The 15667-nt window shown below is 53.0% G+C and overlaps 6 protein-coding genes across 6 annotated transcripts; 3 read left to right on the forward strand and 3 right to left on the reverse strand.

Moving 5' to 3' along the window:
- Positions 1-1173: 1173 nt before the first annotated feature.
- Positions 1174-4142, forward strand: BJX68DRAFT_279428 (glycoside hydrolase family 55 protein; the record flags this gene model as incomplete). The annotated part of the gene is made up of 7 exons (XM_071048735.1): positions 1174-1447; positions 1495-1947; positions 2010-3135; positions 3185-3265; positions 3346-3438; positions 3500-3693; positions 3809-4142. The coding sequence occupies 7 exons, from the start codon at positions 1174-1176 to the stop codon at positions 4003-4005; spliced, it is 2418 nt and encodes an 805-aa protein (XP_070893462.1). The 3' UTR covers positions 4006-4142.
- A 190-nt stretch (positions 4143-4332) lies between these two features.
- Positions 4333-6592, reverse strand: BJX68DRAFT_247871 (alpha,alpha-trehalase). The gene is made up of 2 exons (XM_071041828.1): positions 6467-6592; positions 4333-6410 (listed from the first exon to the last, which is right to left on the reverse strand). Exons 1-2 carry the CDS (start codon positions 6554-6556, stop codon positions 4395-4397), a joined length of 2106 nt encoding a protein of 701 aa, XP_070893463.1. The 5' UTR covers positions 6557-6592; the 3' UTR covers positions 4333-4394.
- Positions 6593-6680: 88 nt separating this feature from the next.
- On the reverse strand, positions 6681-7759 carry BJX68DRAFT_247872 (uncharacterized protein). The gene has a single exon (XM_071041829.1). It carries the CDS (start codon positions 7431-7433, stop codon positions 6954-6956), a length of 480 nt encoding a protein of 159 aa, XP_070893464.1. The 5' UTR covers positions 7434-7759; the 3' UTR covers positions 6681-6953.
- Positions 7760-9291: 1532 nt separating this feature from the next.
- BJX68DRAFT_247873 (GNAT family N-acetyltransferase) lies at positions 9292-10223 on the reverse strand. The gene has a single exon (XM_071041830.1). The coding sequence runs from the start codon at positions 10174-10176 to the stop codon at positions 9316-9318; it is 861 nt and encodes a 286-aa protein (XP_070893465.1). The 5' UTR covers positions 10177-10223; the 3' UTR covers positions 9292-9315.
- A 1161-nt stretch (positions 10224-11384) lies between these two features.
- Positions 11385-12086, forward strand: BJX68DRAFT_272172 (uncharacterized protein; the record flags this gene model as incomplete). The annotated part of the gene is made up of 3 exons (XM_071047145.1): positions 11385-11519; positions 11567-11837; positions 11884-12086. 3 exons carry the CDS (start codon positions 11385-11387, stop codon positions 12084-12086), a joined length of 609 nt encoding a protein of 202 aa, XP_070893466.1.
- A 186-nt stretch (positions 12087-12272) lies between these two features.
- Positions 12273-14972, forward strand: BJX68DRAFT_272173 (uncharacterized protein; the record flags this gene model as incomplete). Its single annotated transcript, XM_071047146.1, has 3 exons — positions 12273-13925; positions 13981-14433; positions 14490-14972. 3 exons carry the CDS (start codon positions 12273-12275, stop codon positions 14970-14972), a joined length of 2589 nt encoding a protein of 862 aa, XP_070893467.1.
- Positions 14973-15667: the final 695 nt, after the last annotated feature.

Below are 15667 nucleotides of genomic sequence, written 5' to 3' on the forward strand. Positions count from 1 at the left end.
GACGATTTCCATGCACACGCCACGTGGGATGGTGCAGAACCGGGGGACTCGCGGGATGTCGCGGCGCTTGCCGGTATGACGTATGGCCTTCTACCAAATCAACCGGAGCGATCGTGTCCAGTGGGGAGCTGGGTAGGTATGTACAGGGATTCGAATTGAAATCGTCACCAACCTGGTATTCCGTGTCCAACGCCTGAGGTCCGGCGCAGAGAAATTTGCGGCCCGTCGGCGAAGATGTCAGTGTCTGGGGCGAGAATGTACTCAACTTCTGCAGGCAAGGAGCGTGCATGGAGTCTTTGCGGGGCAAAATACGTGGGTGACTGGCAAATGTAACCCCGCAATCTCGCTAGCTTCCAGGAGAATACGGAGATGAAGATCCTCCGCATCACCCTTTTAATCTACGTGTCTTGGCTTGGAGACATCCTCGCGGAAGCGCGGATAAGAGCTGTTTGTGGCTTAAACCAGCTTAGGTCTTTGAAAGGCGGCAATTCTGGTCTACCTGAAGAGAATATGGGACCTGGTATAGATATAATTTTGCTTCGAGTTTTCGTATTGAGAGCATAAGGTGGGTTTGCACTGTCTTCGTAGTTGAGTATGCCTTGTTAGCACTCCCAACCACCATCTGGTGTGAATTCATGCCAACTTTTTTTTTTTTTTTTTTTCAAGTACACCGGGAGTGCTTGCAAGCTCCGGATGTCTAGGGAATGCATCATCCTCAAAGGCGGGGAGTGACGGACAAACTTTGGTCTGTAAGGGCGCGCGCCAAGGTCGTCGCTAACTCGGTTTGAGTCCGCCGTCTCAGGAACGGCGGGGGTAATATAACAAGGTTTCCGACTTCCGTGCAACGCTGATAGGCCCAGAATACAGAGTAATTCGGGAGGCTGCGTTTCGGGCTTCGGGCGAGGCAGCCGGGACAGTCATTAGACACTGGGACTGACTTCATCCTTCACGCGGACTGTCGGGTATAGGATCGTGAGGCATGAAAGACTCGGGAGACACAGAAGAATGGAGGTGATGAACCTCCCCTGGTCCGATTCACTTTGGCCGTAGTGTCGACAGAAATATATAAAAGCATTTGAGCGCACCCCAGGTCAACCCCAAGGCAGAGCCAAACACCTCGCACTGCCCGTACTCAACCACGCAGCTCACCTTGACTCTTCGACTAAATTGACCATGGTTCGCCCTAGTCCTTTACTTCTCGTGCCACTGGCGCTATCCGCCAGTTCATATGTTTTGCACCCACGGCCTGGTGTGACCGCAAGGGAACATGCTGCCCTACAAGGCGGCAGCGTGGCTGTGGACTACGAAGCGTCACATGCCATGAGCAAAAGGCAGGCACCTGCAGCTGGCTCTTACTGGATGGAGTCGATTGACCACCAGGGTGTCGCACCCTATGCCCCGGATGGTTACGAGGTGTTTCGGAACGTGAAGGACTTTGGTGCCAAAGGTATGCAGTGTACCTTTCATGTTACGCGATGTACTGAACTAGTTTAGGTGATGGTGTCACGGATGATACCGCCGCAATCCAATCTGCCATTGCAACAGGCCCTCGTTGCGGCCAGGGGTGCCTTGGAGACACGACCATGCCGGCGCTGGTGTACTTCCCGCCCGGAACATACATCATCTCGGCTCCGATCTTCGACTATTACTTGACGCATATCATCGGAGACGCCAACGATCTCCCCGTTATCAAGGGCTCTGCCAAGTTCCAGGGCGGGTCTTTGATCGACTCCAACCCCTACTTTACATCTGACCTGAATTGGATCTCGACCACTGTGTTTTTCAGAACAGTTCGTAACCTGGTTCTGGATACTACAGATATCCCTGCGGGGAATGAAGTGAGCGGTATCCATTGGCCCACCGCACAGGCAACAAGTCTCCAAAACATGGTCTTTGAGATGAGTGATGCGCCGAACAATAGGCACCAGGGTGTTTTCTGTGAAAGTGGTATGCTACATTTCCCCACGGCCCATATTTGAGCCAGGATAGGGCTAACAGATATGAACCAGGCTCGGGCGGTTTCATGGCTGATCTTGTGTTCAATGGTGGAAACATTGGCGCCGCGCTGGGCAACCAGCAGTTTACTCTGCGGAACTTGACCTTTAACAATGCTGCCACTGCCATCAGCCACTTCTGGGACTGGGGCTGGACCTACAAGAACATCAACATCAACGACTGCGAGGTTGGAATCGACATTACCGAAGGAGGCCATGATCAACAGGCAGTCGGTTCAATCGTTGTTTTGGATAGTTCATTCAACAACGTCCAGGTTGGTATCCAAACGGTCCGTGATTCAACCTCGCAGCCAGCTACTGCGGGGAGCGTCATTCTCGAGAATATTGACATTCAGAATGTGCCCGTTGTTGTTGGAGGGAATGGAACGACTCTGCTTCAGGGCTCCAACTCTGTCATCGAGGCTTGGGGCCAAGGCCACAGTTACCTTCCTGATGGGCCCACAAGCTTTGCGGACACGTTTATTGCCAACGCCAGACCCGCCAGTCTCGTCCAGGGAAACAGATACTATGAGCAATCTCGCCCGACATATCAATCCGAGAGCGCTTCCTCGTTCCTGAGTGCCCGAGCAAGCGGTGCAACCGGCGATGGCCAAACGGATGATACAGCAGCGTTGCAGGCAGCAATCAACGAAGCCGCGGCGTCTAACAAGATTCTCTACGTGGACGCAGGCATGTACGTTGTCACCGAGACGCTGAAAATCCCCGCGGGCTCTCGAATCATCGGCGAAGCACTCCCAGTCATCATTTCCAGCGGCGACTTCTTCAACGACATGGAGAATCCCCAGCCAGTGGTGCAGGTCGGCGAAGTCGGCGAGACGGGCAGGGTCGAGTGGTCTGATATGATCCTCAGCACGCGCGGACCGCAAGCCGGCGCCATTCTCGTTCAGTGGAACCTTGCGTCCCCAGCTGACGAGCCCTCGGGCATGTGGGAGGTCCATATTCGGATTGGAGGATTCACGGGTTCTCTTCAGCAGACTGAGCAGTGTCTCGTGTCGAGGGATACACCGATCCCGCCCAACCAGCCCAGGACGCAGTGCATTGTCGCGTATATGCTGATGCATATTACCGAAGGGGCCTCCGGGATCTATATGGAGAACACCTGGCTTTGGGTGGCTGATCAGTTTGTCGTCCTATTCTTGTTCGTAGGGATTCTTTACTGACTGTTGCAGTGACATTGACGGCGATGGCCAGATTACGATTTACAGCGGTCGTGGGTTACTCGTCGAGAGTGCCGAGGGAAACATCTGGCTGTAAGTTCCTGCTGCCCCTTCCTCCCTGTTCAGGGTCCCCTGTCCCGTTTACCTGGGTCCCCGCTTACCGTTGCTTCCAGGTCCGGCACTTCGGTCGAGCACAACGTGTTGTACGAATACCAATTCGTCAACACGCAAAAGATCTACATGGGCCAAATTCAGACGGAGACCGCGTAAGTTCATTGAAGCCCCTGTTGGTAAACCAGCTTCTAACTTGGAATCCACTCCTGCCAGATACTATCAACCCAACCCCGACGCTACTCTGCCCTTCCCACCTGTCGAATCTCTTCACGACCCTGACTTCGCAGAATCCTGCGCAGGCAAGGAAGGCCGGTGCGCTGATGGATGGGGTCTCCGCGTTGTAGACTCGAAGGATATCCTTGTCTATGGTGCTGGGCTCTACTCATTCTTTATCAATAATGATGCCAGTAAGTACACCCTGTTTACCTTTCCCTCTCTTTCTCTCTCTCTCTATATGCCCTCCTTCCTTTGACTTGAACAGCGATCCCCATAACAGTTCGCAATCACTAACAACATCATCAGCATGCGCACCTCCATCCTCACCCGAGACATGCCAGAACTCGATCCTGAGCATCGAAGGAGACTCCTCCATCTCCATTTACAATCTGAACACTGTCGGCGTCACGAGCATGGTCGACATTGGCGGGCAGAGTGTTGCCAATTTCGCGGATAATGCGAATGTTTTTAATGAGAACATTGCTCTGTTCCGGAACGCGTGAAGGTTACAAGGTAGCACAGGAGAGACGTTTGGGCACTGAAATGAATGGGAGGGACGACGTGCTTTGCTTTGAGGAGCGAAGACCGGCCGAGCTCCGGTCTTAGGGTTGCGGTCCGGTGGGAATGGTTATGGTAGAAGTCAATCGATTGAACGAGATGTGGTTTATGGGCATATCGTCCAGAAATACTTCCCGCTATATTCCTTATACTTGGCCCTTTTCTTAAAATTTCATGTGGCTTTTTTGAAACGTGATTTGAACGGCGAGTCCCATTAAGATTGCTTTCCAAACAAACGGGAACATTAACTTGGACTCATTACGGTTCCATCCGGTAAGTAATGTCTATTCTCTCCTTGTATAACTTCCTCTCAAAAGATGCATGTCTGACATGACTACAGAGACCCCTCCAACTTCTCAAACGGCACACAAACCCCCAACGCCCTGCGCATATGCGTATTCATCAAATCAAGTCCCACCAGATAACTCGCATTCGCCCACCCAAAGCCTTCCCTCGAAAAGCCTCGAAAGTCCGCCCCCTGATTCCCATACTCCGCGTCAACCTTGTGCGGCCCATCCGGCTGTGTAACGTCATATTTCTCGACAACAACGCCGTTAAACTCGACGAATGCCCGTGTCATCATGTGCAGCCACTTGTATGCTAATCGCTGCGCGTCCTCTTCGTACCCGTAGTTCTGTAGACCGCGCCACGCGAGGATCTGGTGCGGCGCCCAGCCGTAGGGGTAGTCCCATTGGCGGTTTGGGCGCTCGAGCGAGATGGGTCCGCGGGAGGACTCGGTGCACGCGGCGAGGCCGCCGTAGTGTTCGAATTTGGACAGGGTGTTGTTCACAATCGCTGCGGCTTGAGCGGGGCTCGCGCAACGCGCCCAGAGAGGCCAGAGGGTGGTCACGCTTTCGTAGGGCATTTGGCGTTGCGTCTTGGTGTTGTAATCGAGGTACATGGAGACCTCGTCGTTCCAGAGGTACTTGTTCATTTGGGCCTTGCGGAATCGGGCCCGGCGGTCCCAGGTTGCGGAGGTTTCGTGGGGGGTTTTGCCGAAGCCGGAGGCGACGGGGAAGTTGTCGTTGAAGAATGTTCGGATGATGTGGGAGATGTCTGTCTCGTACTTGTAGAGCAAAGAGTTCAGGTCAACAGTCACGAGGTCCGCACAGACGTGCTCCAGACGATAAGACGTGTCGTGGCCAGATTCGCGGAGTGATCGGTCGTGGAGGAAGTACTCGTCCAGCTCTGGTTCTTTGATGACACCGTAGTTGTAGGCTTCGATAAACTCCTCCATGCTGAGAATGTGTTTCGCGGCGTATGGCTTCAATACTTGTGCAAAATGCGATTTCTCTGTCTCCGGGGGCACACCGAGGCCACTTGCCCTGTAGCGGGACAAGCCAGTAAGGGGGTCAATCCGAGGAGCAGCCGTCCAGACAGTGTAGTACTCCTTGATGGCTGCCTGTGTAGCAGTGCGGAGCAAATCCAGTGCCCAGGGCTCCTCTTTGGTGTGCTCGTATGTGCTCAGCGCCATGTCAGTCAGGAAGGGTGGCTGTGATCGGCCGAGGTAATACGTCCTGTTCGCGTTAAACACTTTTCCGTAGTGTTCAATGCAAAATGCAAAGTTGAGAATCGTTGATCGGGCGAGGTCCTCGCGTCCACTACGCAGAAGACCGAGCACGATAAAGTAGCTATCCCAGCCATACAGTTCGTTGAATCTTGCGCCGGGGACAACAAATGGCAAGCCGCGGAACTCTTTCTTCTTCGTCTCGGGGTTGACAGTGGTTTCAACTGCCAAGGCAAGCAGGCCAGGGGCCTTGTTCAAGTTTCGCACGTAAGCATCGGTAATCTCGTCGGGTAATAGACACACTTCGAGATCGGCCTCTGGGTGGTCCTTGGCGTAGGTGGAGTAGTACTCGAACTGTTCCGGGGCACCGGGGGGTACGTATACTCTTCCTCGGGGCTTCTCAGTCCAATCCTTAGGATCCCTCGCCACACGAGCAATATTCGTGCTATCAATGCGGCGAGTGAGATTGTCCCAAAACACCGTCTTGATCAGGCGCGACAACCTGTCAACCGGGTTCTCGTACAGCCGCGCTTCATCAAGAAGCAAGGACGTCTTCGAGTCTAGATTCGCGATGCTCAGTTCCTGGAGAAGGTTGGAGAGCGCATACGTCCCACGAATGTCGTACCGACGGACGCCATCCGAACCGATTGACCCGAGGCGAAGCGCTTTGGGGCCGTCATCTTCGATGGTGATTTTCCAGTCGCGATCAGTGTCTTCCTGAGCTAAAAGCTCTTGGAGGGTTTTGTTTGTCGGAATGAGGAAGCGCTTCGGTTCCGAGTGTGTCGGGTCCAGGCTTCCTCGGCGAGAGCTGCTCACGGCATCCTTGGTGAACTTTGGTTGAATCTAAAGTATTGGCTGTCCTTAGCATTTAGCGGTGATGTTCTGGCTCACCGACTTACGAAGGAGAACGATAGCCGCCTATTCTGGTTTCCTGTGTCGACAAGCGACGTGGTGTGGTAATCTCGAGTATTCCCATATGGCAGAGGCATCTGAGTCTTCGTTGTATAGCCGAGAAAAAAAAAAAAAGCGAGGCCGAATGAGCTTCCTGGTTACCTTAAATGGTGAAGGGGAGGAGGGGTCGAAGACAAGGGATGGTGGGATATCGGTGAGTCGGTGAGCAGCGGCGTGGGGGACCCGCGAACCCGTGACAGGCCACAGCTGGCATATTAACCACATCTGGCAGGCCACCCAGTGACGCGCAGCAAATCGGCCCTTTGTCGGGGCAGATAATCGAGACGGTTTGCGGAGTCTCATGAACCCGTAATGCCTCCAGATTTAGTCCAGTAGCGTGTTTGAGCAGATGTGCCAACTCCCAGAGTAAACCCGGCCATCGCCACGACTCCAACTCGACAGAACGCTTTGTCCAACTTACACGTGACTTCCACGCTATTTCGATAAGGGGAACGAATTCCCCCTCGTTCTCAGTCTAAAGTCAAACAGATAATATGCATCCGGTTTCCTACCGCAATGCGTAGTACGATAAAGAAGCCGATCCCCATCCACGAACCGCATCTCACTCTCGCGGTATTTGTCATTAAAAACAAACGGACGTCGCTTTTTGTGATGTCTGTATTTGGGTGGCAGCGTTATCTCATTTAGGGTGCCACGACACAAGGTCTCGATCGCGCGGGTGTCGTTGGGATCGTCTGGAATAAAAACGGACTCGAAATTGCCGCTCACGAGTCTGGATATCTCGGGTATACCCCTGGCTACGGACGGGATTGCGGCGAGATGCCGGAAGGGATCTATGGCGACGATGTTGTGGCCCGTGTACCTGAAATCCAAGAAAACATGTTCCGTCGATTGCAGAAACTCGGCGAATAGGCCATCTGCTCCGCGGGAAAAGCGCTGCATCCTCATTTCCATTGCTATTTTCGGCTCATTGCGCACACTCACGACGGCGAACTCTTTCTGGCTAGGGGCAACGACAATGTACGGAAACCGCCATGAATCAACAGTAATCTCCTGCACGAGCGTTCCGTCCTCGCCCTTGATTATATGCACGACTCGGTTCCACAGGACGGGGAGAAGCTCTTGCTGTCCGTCGTGCAGAAGCGCGAAGCCGCGAGTGTAATGGTCCCAGTAGATTGCGAAAGGCCTTCCCGGAGTACTGTGGCTGTTCCCTGCGAATTGAGCTGTGTATAGCTGGGCTCCTGTGAACAGGTCGTATGCCTGGATTGCATTACTGAGACGAAAGTATATCCGCTGCGCGCCGAGCGCAAGGGGGACGCCTGTAATCCGCGGATCGAGTCCGTCTGGCTCGTTGAGTGTATGTAGCTTTCGATCTTCTTCGAGGGAGTACACGTCGATGCTGCAAGCGAGATAGGTCAGCTCACGTCGAATGATCACCCCACTGAGGAAAGACAGACTTGGTACACTACCTCATATTCGGATAGCTGGGCAAAAGCTCGCGGCGCTCAATGACAAGGTATCCGTACGCATTGAGTAGAAAACTTCGGCAGCGGTGGGCTAGCGGCTCACAGTGTAATTTTTGAACAGGAAAGAGCGACCCGTCTTCTTTGAAGTCCAGCCGCTGCCAGTGGAAGTCACCGCCAGAGCGCCATACCGCATAGTTGCCTGCTACCAGAAGACCATCGCGCGCCTCAATCTTGCGCACGCTTGTTGGCTTGCCGTATTCGAGATTGGCTTCGATGGCGGCTGCGAGCGTGTTAGGAACGGTGGAACTAGTGAGGCTGGCGCGTACCTAATTCCTTGAACTTTTGAACGCGCTTTACAGGCTCTTCGGTAGTGTCCTTCAGGTGTTCAAAGTTGTTAGAGAACCCCGACGATACGATCCATGCTCGTATAAAATCCTTCCAGCCCTTGCTGACGCGCTCACTACGGATCACGGTCTGAGGATCTAGATAGTGCATGATGTGTCCCGCTGTTTCAAAGCTGAAACGCTGGAAGGGGTCTTGGGAGCTCATGTCTGATATGGGATGATGGAGACGGGGCGGAATATATCAAGAGGATGGATTGGACATGGCATGGGGCTCAGGTCCTACTCCAAGGGCCTAGTGTGTCACGGGGTGCTAAGCCTTGTTCTTGGCGTCCAGGGGAGGCAACGGAGGACTAGGTTTGCTACCTTGAGGGGAGCGGTCGAGAGGACTACGGGCAAGGAGTTGGATATACCTCTCTATGAGTGTTCCTACCACGATGAGAGGTACTGCGTCTTGTCATCCCACAACGCGCTCAGCACACCAGTTCTCTCCAAGACCAGGTACTCCCGCTGTTTCGCGGCGATGCGCCCAGCTACACATATGGATTGCAGAAGTATACGAGCAGCTCACAATTTCTCACCTGCGAAATGTTCTAGTTGGACTGTTTGGTGGGGCTCATATATTTCGGAAGTCAGCTGTGTAGCAGGACGCCAGCAGCTCAGGCGATCTAAAAGGCAGTTATACTAGGGACCGTGCGATGCGTATCAGACCGATCACCAGATAGGACAGATCGCCGCAACCTGGAAGGCTTGATTGGACGATGTAGTTGTCAAGGGAATCTGTCTCTGTAGAAGCATTATGAGCATATATCCCTCAGGCTAAGGCTAGGATGCCTGGCCAGATGTGTGAGCAGATGCCTGGCCAGCTGACTCTTTGCTATATTGTACATTTTAATCTTTAAGCCAAGCAGGAATAGCCCCTTTATGGCACTGGGAAACGTTGGGAAATTGAATGTGCTGTTGGTCGAATGCAACGATCCCTTACGAGCTAGCCTTAGACTTGGTGTTAACTTGAGAATTCCATTGCTTCTAAATAGTATATACATCTTTTTTATACGCCAATCTAAACCCCGCCCGCTCGACATTCCTCGCACTCGTTCCAGTAGGCCACGTCGTAACTGCCGCTAGCTCACACCCACTGTTCTTCGCCTCCGCCAGTCGAGCTTTCAGCAGGGCTGACTGAATACCCTTTCCTCGAAAGTCAGGAACCGTGCTGTCGATGTAGAGCTCCGCCACTCGACCTAATGATGTATCAAGCAGCGCCATCCCACCTGTTCCCGCAATCTGACCATTGATTCTGGCGAAGTAGAGTGTTGTATCGGGGCGGATTGTTGCTGTCGCAGCGAGTGTGTGGAAGAGATCTGATTCGGGGTTTCCGGCTTGGAAGCCAGCAGACGACAGTTTGATGAATGTGCTATGTTCCTCCGGCGAGACATGGGAAATAATGATCTCGCTCGCGTTATCGCTTGGCTGACGACCACTTGCCGCAGCACCATCTTCGCTCTCGGTCTTGTAGTCCGGCAAGGATATAGCGTAGACATTCATCTCGGCACAGATCTGATACCCGCGTGCTTTGAGCACCTCCGAAGCGCTGGGATGCGCAAAAGGACACAGATTAATCTCCGGCGGGACCCCAATTTTCTCGTAAAGCCGCTGGATGGTCCCAAGGTCCTTATCCGTGACAGGGCCATCCATTCCAAAGCCGGCGACATGGTTCAGCTTCCTCCCAAAAGATGGCTTGGTGACGGCAGCCACTCCACCGCCAATAGGCTCAGCGAGGAATCCATCCTTGGGAAATAACTGCCGGGCACCCTGGATCTGCGCATTGATGAAGGCTACCTCGGCGACTTCGATTAGGCGCGCGGTAGTCGGGGTAGTTGGGAACGCCATGTCGGTTGAGATGGCTGCGGAATGGAGATGTCGGAGGATCACTAAGGTTGCCGCTGGGACTATTTTTCCTGGGATTGTCCGGTGTTTATATGGTCCTCGTATTGCCCCAACGCGCCCCACCCTGACTCACGGTGGTACACCGGCGCAATGAGGGCCAAGAAAACCGACTTTGATACCGCCGGAGTAATGACTCCTCTCCGCGGTGGGTCATCCTGATCTTTTCTCTCAGACACAATTTCGTCGTTCCGCTTGGCGTTTGAGCCGCGAATTATTGCGGCGTCTGCATGTTCGCACCGTCGCGGCTGAGCCTCCCGGGGTCCGATAAGGACAGTGCCAAGCACGGGCTGGTGCCGTTCCTGGCGAGCGCGATGACAGGGTATTGATTGAAATGATTATAGTACCAAATTCAATTCATCGTATAGGTACAGAGTGGGATTCAAAAACGAGATGTCTTTGGGGTCTATTCGCCGCGGTTTGCTTCGTGGGGAGGGAGCGACCTATGCTGCTTCGCATCCCCTGCGACCGTCGGGCCAACGCAGTTGAGGCTGAATTCCGGCTTCAATCCAATCTCACTTCGTCTGTCACGCGCTCTGAGCGTCTGCACATACTGAGGTTGTACTCTGGTCTTCTCCTGTGATCATTGGATGCCTGTATGCAGGTGCCCCGCGCTAAGAATAGCAGCATGTGAGCCTTGGGAGCCTTGTCTGGCTGACGTTGCCGCCGACCACGGCCACCTTTTCTCTTCGCGATCCCACTCATCATCAAACTAACTCGATCGCTTCAATTTGGCTCCACATACATTACCATCGGCTACCACGCTCCCTGCCATGTTGGATGAGAACAGTCCCCAAATCAAACGTCCGAGCGTTCCACCTGGTACCAGCGATGGCAGTCTTATTCGGCGCTCTGGTAGCCTGCTTGGTGACACCTTGGCCGTTGACGGGGGAGCAATGTTGGTTACAGCCTGCGTCTGTCCCACCCGGGTCTATCCCCAAGGTCGCCTTCAATCAAACCATCATCTCCCGTCCTGTGTGTTCTATGAGGAACCCGAAGGGTCAAACTCGGTCAGAGTAGTTCGGTTCCATAGGGAATGGCTTAATAGGCTGATACAGGGCACTCTACGCTCCTCAGCTGCGGGGTGGTCTTTTCATTTAGCTATCAAGCGACGTGTGCCTAATGGATCTGGTGCTTTTGGCATTCTCCAACGCATGCCACCTTGGGGAGCCACCGACACTGAAGTTGCTTCTTTTTCGACGAAAATCCTTCAGGAGTTACGCCAAGCGTTCGCTGCATCGGAGTCGCAACCAACGGACGAGCAATACGATGGAAGATCTCTACTCGGCGTACGTTGTATCAGTTCCACCAGTAGCTCTACGGCTAAATATATCAGGTCGTTTGCTCCATCACTCCTCTTACGGCTGCCGAAGTATTATATCAGTTTCAACTGCTGCTTTTCCTCATTGAGATGGGCTGTGGTCTATATGATCTCGGCGCTGATGGACAGAATCATCCCTTAGCCATCTTACTCGCGCGCGGTCCCGGGGAGAGAATGCGTGAGATGGTCGAATTTTTCTCCGACTGCCACGAATCCTGCGGTTTGGTTGCGCAAAAGCTTTCAATGCCGGAGAGCGTTAAGCTCCTGTCGGTTCGCCATACAAAAGGTACGCTAAAAGGCTCCTCCCTTTAGGTCTCCGTCTGACCTGACAGGCTGTCCGATTCACACCATCCAGAGCGCCCTTGATTCTACACCTCAGTCGAACGCATTAGCGGACTCAGAATCTACCCCCAGCAAATATCCCGCTGGGAACGTGCACAGCGTGGGTCAGGAAACTCTTGAAACCCCGCTCCAGTCAGGGAGGCACGTGGGAGCCCAGGAACTTCATGCAGAGATCCAGAAGCGTCTCCAATAATTCGCGATATATGACGAGAACGGGCCTAAACCAGGACGTAGGGCGAAACTGAACCGTTCGTTCAAAATACCTGACAATCTCAAAGGCGCATTATGTTACACCGCAGCAGGTGATCCGGCGAGACTTGGGCGTATTCTAGACGCCTGGCCTGATCTGCGAAGAAAACCGGCCTTGATGCTCCTTGTCATGGCTCACGCCGCACGGCTCGACTCCGTCGAATCGGTTATATCGTTACTCAGGCTGGGTATTCCTATAACATCCGCGATAATCTCTGTATCCAGTGGAAGCAGTATGAGTAACTTCCTCATCGAGGAGCTTGTTAAGCGACGGCAGTACCTACGTGACCTCGCCTTTGAGGTCCTACCACCCGAGGACGTCAAGCAGCTGGGATTATTGCCCTGGACGCTACCAGACATCAGCCTGTTGCCATTGTGCAGTCTATTCAGTCAACACGGGTTCAAGATTCGTTCGTACCATCACGGAGTCACACATGTGCAGTCAGTGTTTCATGCACCCGCACTAAGCCCTCGTCATATGGAGGGGTTATGGGGAGCTGGATTCCGCGAGATTGACGTCCCGGATCAGTTTGGCCACACTCCTCTGGTGGCCTGGAATGTCGGATCCCCTCTTCAAGCGTCACTAAGTCGGGCCGAATGGTTGATTGATCATGGTGCAGATGTCCAAAAGGTCATCTCAAGTAATTCAACCTCCGTGTGTCATCATATCTGCCTCAATCTCATGCACAAATTTACCGCAATGTGCTATGAGAAACGGCGACTCAGCAAGCTCCTTGGCGAAGCTCTTGATGAGGTATACAAATCTATTCATGATCTTCATGATTCAAGCCGCTTGCTGGTGGGATCCTCTTTTAGGTCCCCGGTAACAGACCATTGCATCTGTCATTGCTCTACCGGTGGCTGCACTCCACTCGCCGTAGCTCTACGCCACGTACGTGGAACCATCGAGCTCCTGTCTACTAGGGAAGACATAAGGGAGGAATCCTACATGCATGACCTGGTGAAAGGCGTCTACGAGATTATACTGTTGAACGCCATAAATCATGGGGGATCTCCAGCACAAGTTGTGCGGTCCGTGCTAAGGCTGATCACATTTGACGCTCTTGGATTAACTCATACCTGTTGTCGCGAGGACTCGACCTTGAATTTGCAGCCATTCAGTAGAGTGGACGCGGATGAAATCCACGATGAGGAGCGCTTGCTTTCGGACAATTTTGAGGTCCTCCTAAATGCCTATGAGAGGCAATACAAAACACTGGGGATTCCGCTGTGGGATTTCATAGAGTCGCATTGGAGTGTGCAAATGACAAAGCATCTTCAATCCAAAGGGGAAGCAATTGATCCGGGCTCGCTGTGTGTAATTCTGGCTTTGGGAGTGTGCAATGAGGCGACACTCGTTCCTCATAGCAATCCTATCTCTCCTGAGATTGCAGGCGAGCTCGGTCAAGGTACCATGGCGCTGATAGGAGCCGAATTGATCGCGAAAGCATCATTGGAGCTGCTGGGCCGCGTCAACAACCTCGCCGCAACCAAAGAATTTGAACTGGTGACAGAGTTCCTGATATATCTTGCCGCATCATTGACGAGTCAACCCTACGCTGAAAGTTCAATCCAAGGATTAATCGTCGGGGAACCGAATGAACTTTACGTTGATTGGATGTATAGCGCACGAGGGCGGTCTTTGGGCGTTGTAGTGTCACCCATTCCCAGGTCATCTGCAACTGTTGGCCTTTTTCTAGTAAGAACATTTCTTGAGACGCTTCTGGAGCGTTTGTTTCGATCACACAACCCCCGTGGCTCCGGACGGTTGACATGGACATGCGTGAGTTTTGTCGAGAGACGTTGTGTAGTGGTGATTTCACTAATTGGTCCTGCAGCAACATTGCCAACGTACATTCACTGAGACGGTTAGAGAGATGTTTCCCGGTGCAGCGACTGACTGGGTTCACCAGCTAAATCAAGCTCAAATAAGTAACAGCGGGTCAACATCTGTGGTCACACCAAAACCAACACTACTTGCTCAATTTTCCCAGGCGATAACTATGCTGTTTCGTAAAGTGTTTAGAGCGGGTGGGAAGTCCCACAATATAACAACGCCGCATGCCCTTCCACAGTCTGGCAACACCGCTCAGACAAGGGCGGCCGACGCAAAATACCTACTCCTTGCGATACCGTCATATAGAAGGAAAGACCGACTCGTCCACTTGGACATCCAAAATACGACAACAGACGAGCAATTGTACCGGAGCATGGGCCACGTCTACAATGCCGCTCGGAAACACTGGAAATGGATACGACTGCGCAGCCTTTCACACATAGAATGGAAACAGGTGAGCTACCATTGAGACCCACCTGCTTAATCGAGCATCTAACCATTTGACTCCAGTTCTACATCTACCACAGCGACAAGATAGCACTCAATTGCAAGGCCGAGGAGGACTGGCCTCAATGTGGCCGCGCGTCATGCGAAACAGGCTGCAAACTCGCTGTCGATTACGAATACTCCCCTCGCCCCGCGCATGTAGACCCTCCAATTCCCCGACAAGCCTTGATGCACTTTCTCGAAAATCCAGACCATGCGGGGTCAAAGCTGTTTCACCGCGATACTGTCCCGAAACGGGACAACTTCCTCTCGTTGGGGCCCAATGACCACCTACGCGAAGGATGGTGCCTTGCCTTTATTGAGACTCTATCATGGGCCAGGATTGCAGCGATAGAAGGCATCATTGGAGTCGGATCTCTCATATTCGCTATAGGTTGGACTGAGACGCACGGGAGCGGGAGTATATCAGATGCCTTCGCGCCGAGCTGTTGGATGCTGGCTCTCGGGGCCATTATTCTCACCTTGATGTACCACCACGAGCAATGAGGTAAATCAGTGTCGTCTATGGTTTGTCAGCCAAAATTACGCAGGAAAGCTAGTGCACTTCGCCATCTACCAATCCTTCGGCGCAGCGCGGTGCCATAGACCTGCTGTCTGGAATGGATAATGGGGATAAGCACAGCTGCCAGCCCGGTTGCTCTGCAAGGGCCGCAATATCCAAGTTTGCACTCATTCATCCCCACGCTGACGTATCTCGCTAAACTCATTGGTCGTGGTAGATCAGCTGCTGCAGCGGGCATGGAACTCAACTCTCGCCCTTGCATGGAAGTGCTGTGTTCAACGTCACACATTTACTTTAGGCGAAAGGTTGCGCTGGCCTGGACGGTACTAGCAGTGTCTATTTAAAACCTGGTCTACAGTGGGCGATGAAGTCATTCCTGCACAGGTATGATGGCGATCACTGTTGGTTTGTCCAGGGGTATCCCAGGTTAAGGGAACAACTGCTTGATGACTGACAGGCACAGGCCTCGATATCAATTTCCCGGCTACCATAATGAGCTGAGGAATGACTGTCTTCTGGTGGCCAGCAAAACAGGGTGAAAGAGCGCAGTCCGACCGATTTTATCTTGCTTGCGGTCCACCGCTTCACACTATCCCCGACCAAGTCCCAACAGCCAGGGAGACGATATGACACTCCTCGCCAAGTATCAAGGCTTTTGGACGCCGAAACCTCAATATCC

Source organism: Aspergillus pseudodeflectus (assembly GCF_044049435.1).
Source record: "Aspergillus pseudodeflectus strain CBS 756.74 chromosome Unknown BJX68scaffold_75, whole genome shotgun sequence".
NCBI classification, from domain to species: Eukaryota; Fungi; Ascomycota; class Eurotiomycetes; order Eurotiales; family Aspergillaceae; genus Aspergillus; species Aspergillus pseudodeflectus.

Excerpts from the sequence above, each read along its gene's own strand:
- BJX68DRAFT_247871 (XM_071041828.1), bottom strand. The coding sequence starts at position 6,556 with ATGCCTCTGCCATATGGGAATACTCGAGATTACCACACCACGTCGCTT. Across the intron at positions 6,411-6,466 it reads GGCGGCTATCGTTCTCCTTC|ATTCAACCAAAGTTCACCAA; the intron begins GTAAGTCGGTGA and ends CCAATACTTTAG.
- BJX68DRAFT_247872 (XM_071041829.1), bottom strand. The coding sequence starts at position 7,433 with ATGGAAATGAGGATGCAGCGCTTTTCCCGCGGAGCAGATGGCCTATTC.
- BJX68DRAFT_247873 (XM_071041830.1), bottom strand. The coding sequence starts at position 10,176 with ATGGCGTTCCCAACTACCCCGACTACCGCGCGCCTAATCGAAGTCGCC.